At 38.6% G+C, this 14,841-nt stretch overlaps 2 protein-coding genes across 2 annotated transcripts; both read left to right on the forward strand.

Moving 5' to 3' along the window:
* Positions 1–1,045: 1,045 nt before the first annotated feature.
* On the forward strand, positions 1,046–3,277 carry LOC136830168 (uncharacterized). The gene is made up of 3 exons (XM_067089423.1): positions 1,046–1,456; positions 2,007–2,103; positions 2,236–3,277. Exons 1-3 carry the CDS (start codon positions 1,407–1,409, stop codon positions 2,626–2,628), a joined length of 540 nt encoding a protein of 179 aa, XP_066945524.1. The 5' UTR covers positions 1,046–1,406; the 3' UTR covers positions 2,629–3,277.
* Positions 3,278–9,288: 6,011 nt separating this feature from the next.
* Positions 9,289–12,480, forward strand: LOC136830169 (phosphoenolpyruvate carboxykinase, cytosolic [GTP]-like). The gene is made up of 3 exons (XM_067089424.1): positions 9,289–9,662; positions 10,025–10,145; positions 10,391–12,480. Exons 1-3 carry the CDS (start codon positions 9,616–9,618, stop codon positions 12,191–12,193), a joined length of 1,971 nt encoding a protein of 656 aa, XP_066945525.1. The 5' UTR covers positions 9,289–9,615; the 3' UTR covers positions 12,194–12,480.
* The last annotated feature ends 2,361 nt before the right edge of the window (positions 12,481–14,841 follow it).

The raw sequence follows: 14,841 nt of genomic DNA on the forward strand, positions 1-14,841 counted from the left end.
CTACAATGCACTTACGAGGTTTGGGTTTGGAAATCTCTCTCTCTCTCTCTCTCTCTGTGTCATAAATTTGAGTGCTTTGCAAGTATACACGCCTGCTGGCCTTGATGCGTATATGTCTTAGAGGTGAAGCGCAGTATATACTCATTAACAAGTCAGTACAATATAAAACGCAATACTTGTTAGGATTATTTATTTTACACAGTATATATTTATATATATATGTATACGTTATATATACATACATAATATATATATACATAAATATATGTATATATATACACACATATATATATATATATGTGTGTGTATGTATGTATGAGCGTTCGCGTACGCTCTATCACACAGAACATTCGCAACGCTTCAATTACACAAGTTTACGAGCGAAAAATTAAAATCGCAATTCACAGACATATCTGGTTACAGCAACATCCATTCGCAGACGATAACTCAAAATATTTCTTAAGTCTCGAAATCAGTCCATTACAGCGTTTATGTATCGATACACAAAATCGCCGAAATATAGGCGTCAGTGACATTTGATGCTGCGTAATTAAATTTCGTCAATCATCAATATAAATAGAGAGAGAGAAAGAGATAACATCAAGAGAGTTCAGTTTTAGCTTAACCTTCTTAATATATCTCGAGGTCAACAACACTTTGGAAGTAGGGCGACTGATTGATTTAATACTAAAAACTAGCGTCACACAACTGCGGAGTAGGACGACAAATTGTGCTAAGTGCCTATTTTTTTTTTTAGTCGTGATGCAAAGGAAGTAAAACTTGGGGGATTACAGGCGATTACTACTTATACTGAGAAGAAAACTGACAGAAATTAACTGGGAAATTTACAAGGTTTACAAACAAGTCGTGGAAGAAGAATGCATCAAGAATTTCCCCGGATGGATGATGAAATATACAAGCAAGCAAGCATCATGGGCAGGTGGGCGTGTGTAGTGGACTTCAGCACCAGTTGCCAGGGGAGTTGGATGCCGGTGGGCGGAGAGGAGGGAGTGGGGGCGGTGAGGACAAAACCATGCCGAGGGGTACCCAGTGGTTGCAAACGCAAGGGGGAGGTACGGGCCGAACCTGACGCGCGTTTCGAAGAACGGTCGCCGGGGCAACTACTTGCTTCCCAGAATGGTACCCCGGCCGCCGAGCTGGTATATAAGGGAGAGAAAGTCCGCTGAGAGAGATATTACACTCGTCCCGTGCCACCGAGCAACATTTAACTACAGGCATTTCTGTCTCTCGTGTGTTTGTGAATTTACTTGAGATATTCCTACTTGGAGCTCGAAGTCAGGCCTCATCACTCGGTCCTTGGAATACCGTTGGAATTAACGTACAACCCGTACGGACGGCATCAAGGGAAGCAGGTTCTCAAGAGCGTTCAAGAACAAACAAAAAAGATGATTTTCGCTAACAAAAGCGCCTCCAGCAACGTCATGCATGCTACAAAGTAAGTTATTATCTTTTTGTCCAAATAATATTGCATTAGTTAACAAACAAACGTACAACTGCCAGTTGTAAAGTGCAGATTCAATAAGTCACGTGTTTGTGGGCGGTTCCTGGCATCGCTTTTTTTTTTTTTTTTTTTTTTTTAGAGCCAGAAACCTGTCCTGAAGCTGCACGTCCATAAATGTCAGCAGCAGCTTGCCAATAGAAAAAATTCACTCTTGTTTCCTTATACACAGAACAGCTAAGGACAAATACAGAACACAGTGTGGTTTGTTATTTTATTTTAGCAGCAAGACACGAGACTAAAACTTCTGCTATGCTTGAACTGAGATCTGATACACAAGTGCTTGATACTTTTTTTGTTTCATATCACATACGAATCCATTAAAAGACTTGGGGATTCAAAAGAGTGATAGAAGGTGCAAAGTTAGTTTAAACGAAAAACTGATTTTTGCATTTTCAAATGCTGATGCAAAAGTAACTAGAAACTCGTGCGTAAGAACTAATCAAATATACACATTTGTAACGTTGTATTTCATTCTTCCTTCCAGGTTAGAAAACGTGCTGAACCAGGTCACCAAAGCTATCACGAAAAGCCACCACGTCGAAGCTAACGCAGCTGAATCCGAGTCGAGAATGGGCTGCAAGGTGAGAGTCAAATCGTGTTCTCAAGACTATTCCTATAATGAAAGAGTAACCAAATATCCCTGAGACTTTGAAAGAAATGACTAAACTGTCAAAACTAGCTGATATTAAACCTGAAACCTTTTCTCTCTACAGACGCCAAAGAACCGGATTTCGGAGCGAGAACTCCACCTGATGACTCTGCTGCAACAGGACTACCACACCGACCCGTTGCCTACTTACAACAACTACTGGCTTGCGCAGGAGGACCCCCACTTCGCCAAGCAAGCGGAGAAGGAGGCGGCCATCCCCAGGATGTCGAGGAAGGGAGGAAACGGCGGCGGCATCCTGATGTCCCGCGCTGACATAACCAGAGCCTACCAGGAACTGCTCCAGAGAGGAAGCGCGTCTGGGCTTCCCGCAGGGGAAGGCGCTTTCTCTCACTTCCCCAACATCCACCTGATGGGGTCTAGTTTGCCGCTGAAGCAGGGAAACCAGAGGAGGATTGACAAGGCCACGAAGGAGGCGTGGCCTAGGGACGTCATGTGAGAGGTCTCCTGTATCCTACCTCGTGAAAGAGATCCTGTGCATGCATACATTCCTTCCTTCCTCCAGACGCGGTTTCAAGGCTACTGACGACGAACCGAGCGGATATGACATTCGTTCGTGCTGACGTTAAATGAGAGAGCAGTGGTGTTCTTATTGGTGCTGGTGATGCCATTAACACCATTTATTTATTTTATTCTATTCCAACATGTTTTTCGCAACCTTCTGTTATAACAAGGGTTTAGATTGATCCGTCTTTTCGATGAGAAGACTCCCAATAAGATAGCTGGTGGCTTTTATAAAGTCACAGTCTTTTTTCCTTAAGAATTTGGTTGTGATATGTCACAGGCTGCTCTAAGAGTAAGAGCCCGTGCTAGAATAAGGCCAGATTATACTAAAAGAAAAGAAAGTGTGGTTTACTTATTGTATGTCAATGTATTTAACACGACCTTTGGAAAACTACCGATTTAAATCAGAGCACGATAGTTTTCAAGTAAATACTTAGACAATCTTTGATGCTTGAGCCATAAAAGCATTCAATTTCCTGGAAAAATGGTTCTTAGACCTTTGTATACTACCGGGATTTACAAGTACAAAAAATGAGTGATTGCATTTAGATGTGAATATTTTCTTAATAAAAAATAGAATGATATCTTGTCTTTGATTTATATTACTTTAGTAGCCTAACGCCAAAGCTTATGATGCAAAACTGCGCATGGAATAAAACGAAATTAGAGATAAATGAAATGATAATGGAAAGAGAAGAAGTAATACTTTTTCAACACGATTTATACTGAATTTTGTGCAATCTTAAAAGATGAAGAAATAAGGTAATGATATTTCAAAATATAATCAGGCGCGCAAAAAGTATAACCAATCAGGCAGACTTCGTTCCAAATGTTTTTGTTACTTTTTATTCTTCACGGGTACACTCTGGGTTATAAGGTACCCATAAGTGAAAAGCAATGGAATTTGGCTCCATGGTGAATCAGCTGATAAACTTAACGTCAAAATCTTCAGTAACTACTCTGATGGTTTTGGGAATTTAGAAGCTTACAAAAGTTGCCTGTGCTTGCAGATTTGCATGCTGCCATATTGATTGTTTGGATACCGGGGTTTTCATTAGAATTCTAACAAAACAAGGAAGGATTAAATAAACAGCACTCTCACTTCTTTACACGATGAAAGTAAATTGTTAGTGTAACCATCTTGGAAAAAAAGTCAGTAAGAAATCTACACTGGTGTAGAGGAGTATATTTCCTAGCGCACAGAAGTAAGTGGAGAGTACCAGATTTTGTGGGAGAACTGATGATTGGTGGACTAAAGATTTAAACAACTGCATAGGTAACTGAAGCAGGAAATATAAAGATTATCAAGCTCTAAAAAATCTTTAAGCAAAAATGCCTTCACAAAACTACGTCTATAAATATATACAAGTAAATACTAACTTTCTAAAGTAACTTCCTGGAAAGTACTGGTAAAATCATTGAAATTATTCAAGAGGCCCGTTATTACCAAATTCAGGTTTCCGGTCTCAGAACAGGAAACCATCTTTCCCCTTTTGGACGCTGAATGTCAATCCTAGTGCCTGCCCAAGAATGCAATGTAAGGTGGATTAGAAAATCGACTAGCGTCAGGTGATGTTTTTCAACAATTTGGCGTCACTTACAAGAACAGCAACAGAATACTGTTGCCTCCTAAAGAGAGATCGATGGCATTGGCAACTTAATAAAACGAGAAAAAAAATGAAGAAAATAAGACCATTACTTTAAGTGATGGAGAATGTCGACAGTTTCTCAGACTGAAATTTCTCAGGCTGTTAGTTCTCGCCTGTCCTAACATTTAAGATTTAGCTAAGATGAATTACCCTCACGAAGAGGAACAAGAAATTCATTAAAATTATATAAAACCCCAGTCTTGACTTATCACTGAGATGAGGCAGCCTAAAGCTTCAGACTTGAGTATTCTTCTTGAACAACAGAAAAGAAAACTGGTCCAAATAAATGTCCTGATGTTCGTGATGTTCTACAAGAACAATCACTAAGTTAGGTCACATCCGCTTCCTCATAACATTACTTAATTGGCAGTTGTAAAATATAAGTTTTTAGAGGTTTTCGCCCAGACATTTTATACAAAGTAACGCCCACCAAACTGTACACTGAGAGTAATAGATAAACAACAACATGACAAGGAAATTAATCTGATAAATTTGTCACTGATAATCCTCTGTGTATACAGCAATCTTTCAGAGTCGAATCCATTCTCGACACACGTCCTAACACTATTATTTTATTGCCTTTCGAAACTTCTGACCATTTACAAGCCCTCTCCTGCCAAATCAGCAGACTTTACTCTGAAATCAAAGGTGCCAGGTGCAAAGTGCCTGAGAGAGTATTTTGTGTTTAAGAAAAACAGTAAATTCCAAAGCTATCTATTTGTCTTCTTATCACTGTCTCGTATTCTGACGTCACTTGAATGTTTGCACACACAACACACTTTCATAATGATTATGTATGTTATTTTCATTTACCTATAAGTACACACACACCTATATATATATATATATATATATATATATATATATATATATATATATATATATATATATATATATATATATATAATGTGTCTTAATGCTCTATGAACTTAAATAAGGCCAATAAAAGTACTATTTACAGACAAAGCCATACGTTTCTGAATATACTGTATTCCTGATTACTGGTGAACAGAGAGAGAGAGAGAGAGAGAGAGAGAGAGAGAGAGAGAGAGAGAGAGAGAGAGAGAGAGAGAGAGAGAGAGAGAGAGAGAGGCGGTTAAAACTGAGCATCGCAGGGGGTCAATTTTATCAGCTGATTTCGACAAAGATGAGACCTTCGTGGATTAATCAGTCTCTATCCCATCAACATGTTGACTTGGGAAAAGGTTCTGTCTGGTCAGATAACTGCCCGTGATAAATAAACGAATATCATTCGTTTATTCGGAGTTCCTCTAGTTTAGCTTTCGTCAGTCGGCTTCTTACGTCGAAAACTGACCCAATAAGTAATTAGGCACTGACGTATCTTGCGATTTCGTGACCAAATGAGCACCATATTCTTTGGAAGCATGAATTTCAGGTTAATGGCCCCTTTGGGGATTGTTCCATATGAATAGGGTTCATCTTCTGAATAATAATAATAATAATAATAATAATAATAATAATAATAATAATAATAATAATAATAATAAGGATCTTTCCTAGATAGCGACCCCCAAGGGTTTTCGGGAGCCGTTATCTAGGACCAATATTTCTTGGGGGTCATTATCTTTATGATATTTACAGTCTTTTGTTTATATTTTTACGGTAATCCCCAACGGGGTTGCACTAAACACGCCGCAAAGGTGGATACATACCGGGTTAAAACCCTTGGGGTCACTGTCTAAGAAAGATCCAATGATGATGATAATAAAATAACAATAATAGATGGTACACATTTTACTTCAGTCAGTGTTTCAAGGTGAAAGAGAAAACTGACATGAACCGTCTATGGTAAAGAAAACGAGCACTGAACTACATCTGTCATTTTCGTTCTCTCCCACGCTGGGTGCACATTGGTGTCATATTATGCACAAAAAAATGTAATACGTACTTCAATGAGTAAATAAAAATATACACCTAAAGTCAAAGTACGATTTAAAATTTAATTTTTTACTTCATTCGACTTGAAATAAGAAAACGGATAACGAAAATTTTTTTTTTTTATATATCGTCAACTTATCCGTCGGCTACCTACTAGGATTTTCCTAGTTGGACTAGATTCCTTCCCTTTTTTTTTCAAAAGTCAGTTTCCCCGCGACAAACGTCACTGCAGCAAGTACCTGTGAGGTTACCGGATTCCGTACCTGCTTCTCTTGCTCTCTCTCTCTACACACACACACATATATATATATATATATATATATATATATATATATATATATATATATATATATATATATATATATATATATATATATATATATATATATATATATATATATATATATATATATATATCCTTTGGAGTGGCTACAAAAGGAATTTATTATCCCTACTCTCTGCCAGTCTTTATTTTGGGGATGAAGTTGCTGGCCTCACAGTGTTCTCAACCCCGGTTGCAACCCATCGCAATCAACTAACCACCTGTTACATAATTTGTTACTTAGAATGTAAGAGTTTAAGTAAAAAAAGGGCAATATTAGTCTTAACGCATTACAATAGTCTATTGTTATGGTACAGATACAGGTACGTAGTTAACACTACAGTAAAACAATTCATAAACACAACAAACACCAAGTTGTCACATACATACCACATACTGGTTGGAAACAAGTCAACGACAGTAAGTTGAGAATGAGACCTTAAACAGGAGCTGGACAATTATATGAAGCACTGGTTAGGACTACCAATAAGTCTTTGACTCGTATTCAACCTGTTTATTATGTGTGTGCAATGAGTTGACAACCTGTTCATGACACGTTTTACTGCAGTGTGGTTGCGCCTTTGGGAAAGCCCACTTAATCCTGGGAAACGATCGAAGCAGGAAAGAAACTATCTTGTAATTGTTAAGTCGGAGAGAAGCGAAGTTGGAACTCTTCATTGAAGAGGCTTCAACCTTCGCGCACAAAGCAAGACTCACGGGGTGCACTGTGGGCATTACTAAAGGTTCTTTGCAAGCGTCCCTTATAGGCCCCTAGCTGCAACCTCTTTCATTCCTTTTACTGGAACTCCATTCATATCACCTTTCTTCCATCGTGCTATCCACCATAACAATTATTTCATAGTGCAACTGCTTTGAGGTTTTCCTCCTGTTACACCTTTCACACCTACCTACTCTCCATTTCCTTTCCAAGGCTGAATGACCTCATAGGTCCCAGTGCTTGGCCTTTGGCCTAAACTCTATATTCCATTTCATTCCATAGAGCAGGAAAAAGTTTAGCCTAGGGATTCACAAATATGGAAAATGAACAAAATTCCAACTGAAGGGATAAACTGTCAAAAATAATGGACATAACCACGTAAAATACAAAATTACCATTGAAAGGTCATACTACATTATTATATCTCTCGCCTAATGAACAATGGAACTGCCTTGTTTATTAATAACACTGAACAAATATAAGCAATATTATTTTGTGTCATGGACATTAGACATTAGTCTACTACTGCTGTGCAGTAAAAATATACATACATACAAACATACAATACTAACTAAAAATACCATCTGATAATTGATCTCCTATTTCCGTATTGCGTATTACTTTCTGTTACTTCTTTCTAATGAACACCATATTCTTTGGAAGCTGGAATTTCCAGTCAACGGACCATGTGAGCTTGTTCCAGATGAATAGGGGTTTATCATCTGAATAATAATAATAATAATAACAATAATAATAATAATAAATCTACGGCATTCTCTGAACAGAGACAAAGAAGCCCACCTTGCGACGCACCCCCGGGCAACTTTTGAAGTGCTTGGAATCTATTTTTGTCCTTCTGAACTTCGACGGTCCAAATATAGCTCACAGTTCCCTCACCGGACTTCTGCCCAAGGGCAAATAATCCTCTGGTTGGAAAAATTAACAACAGGGGAAAAAAATAAAAGACCGATAAGATTATATTACGTTATCGGCTCTCGCTGCTGTTCGTCTATCTTATAACGAGAGAATTTTCCATGGCGAGGAAACTGATACACAGAAGAAACGAATCGTTCCACATTTTTTCAAATCAAAATGTCGAACAGGAACTTACGATACTGAAGAGAATAATAATAATAATAATAATAATAATAATAATAATAATAATAATAATAATAATTATTAATAATAATAATAATTATTATTATTATTATTATTATTATATCTGTTCTGTATTTCCCGTTACTTCTTTCAAATGAACACCGTCATATTCTTTGGAAGCTTGAATTTCGGGTCAACATCCCCTGTGGTGGGCTTGTTCCATAGGAGTATAGGGTTCATCTCCTGAATAACAATAAAAATAAAAATAATAATATACAAAAGACGTCTCTAGCAAGCAAAGAAAAGAGTGAAGTATAGGAAAATACAAACGAGGGTACTGAAATTTTCACCGTCTTAAAAAGACTGAATGGGGTTGTTAATAATAATAATAATAATAATAATAATAATAATAATAATAACAATAATAATAATGTCTAGCCCCTGGATGAATAAAATGTCAAGCAATTTAGTCAGCTTACATCGGTGAAACAACGCCAGATGATAAAAGCTCGAGGAAATTGTCCATCTCTCATAGTCGAAACAACGGCAAACAACAGCAGAGAGTTGTTTTCCACACGAGACGTAACACAATTGTAGAACAACAGTCTTGAATTCGGTTGATTTTCATTTGGCAGGACTCTTTCTAATTAAGAAAAAAATAGCTGATGATGATAATATTATTCCCATGATCATGAAGGATATAATTCTTACAAGTTGAAGAGGAGCATGAATTCTCTCTCTCTCTCTCTCTCCAAACGTTATCCAGAGAACGCAAACGATAACCTGTCAGAAGTGACTCGGCGTTATAAAGGTCAAACTCCTTATCAGTATGTGAAGACGCCACGCGTGTTTGTGTGTATGTTTTTTTTTTTATAATGTCATTCTGCGCATGAGGAAAGCAAGTGAATTAATTATGTAAATACGACGAGTAACGACGCCCTCCAACATCCCGGACAAAACGGCCAGTTAAAACGAGTAAAACTGCTTCGCGCGGGCGCCTGGAAGCAATTTCTCTTCCACTACCTGTTACCAAGCAAAGGCGCGGGGTCCCGTGACGTCACAGAAGCCTTGGTTCGTTTCCGATATAAGGGAAGAGCTCTGGGGACTGGGACAACACATCTCTGATCACACTCCAGAGGCAAAGGACGCGGGCTGAAGTGGTCCTCATACGATTTCGTTTCCAACCTTTTTATGGAAAGCTTTTGAGTTTGAATTTTTTTGGTTCTTCAGTGCGAGATGGTTTCCAGTGGCCTAACTTCTGCAAACACCGTGGGTTGTGCACAGTAAGTTTTATCGTTGCAGTGTTTTTTTTTTATTTACTTATCGAGGATGTTTCTGAAACTTATTTTGTTGTCAACATTGGTAAATCAGTCTACTTATACAGCACTGTCTGTTCTGCTATCTTACATTTATAAACAAAACAAATTGGGTCACCTAAGAAAAACATTGTAGAATATTTGGCTTCAAACGAAAGAAGCTTATTTGATCTTATATGAGTATAAGCTCATTTGAAGGCTTAAGTAAATCAATCTTGAGTGCTTCATATTATGCAGTTAACTGCAGTCTTTACCTCCATAGTAATCATTCTTTGCTTAAAGTTGAACGCAGTCTTTACCTCCATAGTAATCATTTTTTACTATTCCAGATTGACAAGTGTGATTACTGAAGCATCACAAATGTTTGCAGAGTCTACCAAGAAGGATCTCAGTCTTGAGAAAATAAGCCTAAAAGCCTTCCAGGGAATGCTTGTTGGTTTAAAACCAAAGGTAGGTCTAAGTGCTCTCCTAATTTATGTGTATCTGCTTAACTAGCTAATTTGTATTAGCTTAACTCTAGGCTCTTCAGTGTAAGCTGTAATCGGATGCAATTTATTAATGAATTCAATGATATTAGCATGGCCACATTTCTTCTGGCTTATGATCTTTCAATCTGACAGCAAAGAAAAGTAGTCAAATGATTTAATGAAACCCTTAACTACTGTCCACAATTTAATGCAGAATATTCATTCCAGGTACGAAAGTTTGTCGAGGAAAGCGCTCGTCTATGCCAACCATCAGCCATCCACATTTGCGATGGCAGCGACCGAGAGATGAGACACCACCTCAACATCATGCAACAGGCTGGAATGATTGAACCTCTGCCCAAATACAACAATTGTTGGCTCGCTCGCACCGACCCTGGGGACGTAGCTCGTGTTGAGAGCAAAACTTTCATGGTCACCAAAGACCGAAGAGAGACCATTCCTCTGCCCAAGGACGGCGCCAAGGGACTTCTGGGCAACTGGATGTCCCCTGATGACCTCACGAAAGCTATTCAGATAAAGATTTCCAGTTGCATGACTGGCCGAACCATGTATGTTGTGCCGTATTCCATGGGTCCAGTAGGTTCCCCTCTGTCAAAAATTGGTGTTGAAGTGACTGATTCTCCATATGTTGTCGCCTCCATGCGCACAATGACCAGGATGGGAGAGTCTGTATTAGACGCACTTGGAGATGGGGATTTCGTCAAGTGTCTTCATTCTGTGGGATGTCCACTTCCACTCAAGAAAAATCTTGTCAACAATTGGCCATGCGATCCAGAGCGCACAATCGTAACCCATGTTCCTGAGACTAAGGAGATCATTTCATTTGGCTCAGGATATGGTGGAAATTCCCTCCTAGGAAAGAAATGCTTTGCTCTCAGAATTGGTTCTACAATTGCAAAGAAGGAAGGCTGGTTAGCTGAGCACATGCTTATCTTGGGTATCACAAACCCCAAAGGAGTTAAGAAGTACATTGCTGCTGCTTTCCCTTCTGCCTGTGGTAAGACCAACCTGGCCATGATGACACCCTCCCTACCTGGATACAAAGTAGAATGTGTAGGTGATGATATCGCTTGGATGAAGTTTGATGAAGATGGAATCTTAAGAGCAATCAACCCAGAAAATGGCTTCTTTGGAGTAGCCCCAGGTACTTCCACGCACACAAACCCAGTAGCTATGAAGACTGTTCTTTCAAATACAATTTTCACCAATGTTGCCAAAACCAGTGATGGTGGAGTCTTCTGGGAAGGTCTAGAAAAGGAAATACCGAACAACGTTACCATTACTTCCTGGTTAGGAGAGACAGACTGGAGCAAGGAATCTGGAAAGCCTGCTGCTCATCCCAATTCTAGATTCTGCACACCTGCTGGCCAATGCCCTATCATCGACCCTGCGTGGGAAGATCCAAAAGGTGTGCCCATCTCTGCTATATTGTTTGGTGGAAGAAGACCAGAAGGTGTCCCCCTTATCTATGAAGCCTTTAACTGGAGGCACGGCGTAATGGTAGGAGCTGCTATGAGATCTGAGGCCACAGCAGCAGCTGAACACAAGGGTAAGGTCATCATGCATGACCCATTTGCCATGAGACCCTTCTTTGGATATAATTTTGGTCATTACTTGCAGCACTGGCTAAGTATGGAACACAGAACAGATAAACCCCTTCCTCAGATCTTCCATGTCAACTGGTTCCGAAAGGACGAGAAGGGTCGTTTCATATGGCCTGGATTTGGCGACAATGTCCGTGTTTTGGACTGGATCCTGCAGCGTGTTGATGGGAATGACGCCGGTGAAGAAAGTGCAGTAGGAATTCTGCCCAGACCTTCCTCCCTTAAAATGGATGGGCTAGAAAACCAGAACATTGACCTGGACGAACTTTTCAGACTTCCCAAAGACTTTTGGCAGCAGGAAGTTAGAGACATAGAAAAGTACTTCACAGAGCAAGTTGGTGACGATCTGCCAAATGAAATAGCAGAGGAACTGAAGAAGCTCGACAAACGCATTGAGAAGCTGTAGGTGCCCAGGAACTCTTAGCAATCCATTTAAGTGAATGTTTTTACGATAACCACGCAAGAGTCTTCACCTCCAAAGAAAGATTTGTTTGCTTCGTAAATTATTCTTTCACAGTGGTAATAAATTTTATCTTAATCTTACACATAACTAAAACAACATGTAAGCATCGATATTTTTACCATCGGTGTATGACGTACGTAGGTTTTACTACGCTTTTGTATATCTCCTTTATTTTATATTAATATATCTAGAGTTGTGATTTTTTATCTGAAATAAAACAATCACGAACAGGTAGTCTGCTCATTTCCTTCATAATGAAATGAATAAACTTTTCACCTGTTTAAGGAGAGGCTGCTATAAAGTAATGTAATTACCTACAACACATGAAATTACTGAAGAATCTTATGTTTACTGAAAGTAATGACCCATTTAAATGTAACTTCTATTCGTAAATGCTAGCGTTATCGTAAAATCTCAAACCAGTTTCAATTCTCGACTAGTGACGGGTGAAAAACCGGTGGCCGGTAGTAGTCACAGGGGAAAAAAAAAGTCACAATTTTGGCTAGGAAAAGTCACATTTATGGTGGCCGCTAATAAAGTCAGGGGGAAAAATTCGCAATACTTCTTGGTCGTCATTATCTTTGATATTTACAGTCTTTTGTTTATACTTAAATCTCCAACGGGCTTGTACTAAACACGCAGCAAAAGTGGATACTTACCGGGTTAAAACCCTTTGGGGTCAATATCTAGAAAAGATTGTAAACTGTTTTTGTGACATTTTTTTCTTGTGATTTTTTACCAGGATTTGAAAACTCAACAAAAGACTGGAGTTGAAAAGAGCACAGCATCTGATATTGATATGCAATCTGAATTAATAGAAATTCTCGAAACAAGACCTTTAACGCCATCGAGAAGGAAGTTGAACGACAGTTTTGTCTAAAAGAGATTCTCTTGAGTAAGGTTTATCAAATATATTGAAATTACAGTCTGTTACTGAACTGCCGGAGGGCTTTCCTGGGCAGTAACTTAACAAGCCATGGAACCAAACTGGCCAATAGGTTTTTGGGAATACTCTTTCAAGTATGTGTATAAATTCCATCGGAATTCATCTTCAAAAGAGCCTAAATTATCCCGGTTATGTTTTCAGTCCCTAAATCAGACTAGTAATTTGATGAAAGACGAAGTATTAAGATAGTAACTACATTATTTCAAGAATTTTAATGACTGGAAAAAATCATTCACCGTAAAGATACGAAGCTAGTTTCGCCGCTTAGTGACTTAAACATTGACATATAACCAGATTATTCACCGGTTCTTTTAATCTCAATCAACCTCCATTTTTACTTTTCGCTCACTGGCTTTTCATCTCTCTCCTTTGGTGAACATTAAGTCATCTTTCTTTTACCATACACTCGCTTCAGTTCAGTGTCTCCTAAATTAATAAACCTGTTGTACAATATGTTGACATTTCTCAGACATTAACTGGTCTATTTTGAAACAGGTCGCCTCAGTATCATCGAACTTCCGATGAATTTTATGCCTTTTCCATCTTCAGCTGTTTTAATCTCTCTCTCTCTCTCTCTCTCTCTCTCTCTCTCTCTCTCTCTCTCTGAAAGGGTAGGGCTATTTTATTCCTTGGAAGCTTTAGAAAGTCTGAGTTTATTTTGCTTCACAACAACAACAAAAATTATAGTTATTATCATTACGAAAAAAATAAAACCTTTACCTGCTCCTACCCATTCTCTTCCAGTTTACCTGCAAATAAAGAAACTAAAGCAATACATTTTGATGCCCAAAATATTCCGTGGTGCACCGAATTTGAACTTGGTCGCAGGTATAGTATATACATTTTCAGAAAAGGCAGTGGAATACACTGTGAACTGACTGTAAACTATTATATAACACTGGCATAAAATAAAAAAAAAATTTTGGTGTACTAATATTGAACAATTCCACGAAATTTACTATTCTACTTTTCAGGGAGCAACCGAGACAATCCCCAGCCACCCCCACCACAGATTAAACAGCAACACTGCCATCTTAACCTTCATATACTAGTTTTCCTTTTACTGTACCTCCATTCATATTCTCTTTCCCACCCTACTTTCCACCCTCTCCTAACAAATACTTTTCACTTTCAATTTCCCTTTCAGCGGCGAGTAACCTCATACATCCCAGAGCTTGGCCTTTGGCCTAAATTTCAGATTCCATTCATGAACTAGTTCAAGACACCAGCGCAAGTCAGAACAAAAGGTGATCGACATCAGGAATACTTAGTGAGTTATCTTACGAGTTATCTTGCACAATCATATCACTGGCCTGTTATCTCTCTGTCTGAACTGAAAGCAAAAAGTCTGACGTCAGTGCAAGGTCAGTGTCGAGGTGAGGGTTCAACGTCGCGTATGAAAGGTTTAAGAAGTTTAAGGCTGAAGTTTCTTGAGACTTAGTCGCTAATCGGTAAGGAAATGTTATGTATAAAAAAATAAAACATGCGTCATTCAGTGATGTTATTCCTACTAAACATTGCATCATGGATGATGCTTCAGATGTATGTATTGCGTAAGAAAGATTGTAATTTCTTATTCCTTATTCCCACCACACATCAATTTTTCTCTTCCTTTTTTAGTTTAGGATTGGATTACATGATTTAG

This window comes from Macrobrachium rosenbergii, chromosome 46, assembly GCF_040412425.1.
Source record: "Macrobrachium rosenbergii isolate ZJJX-2024 chromosome 46, ASM4041242v1, whole genome shotgun sequence".
NCBI classification, from domain to species: domain Eukaryota; kingdom Metazoa; phylum Arthropoda; class Malacostraca; order Decapoda; family Palaemonidae; genus Macrobrachium; species Macrobrachium rosenbergii.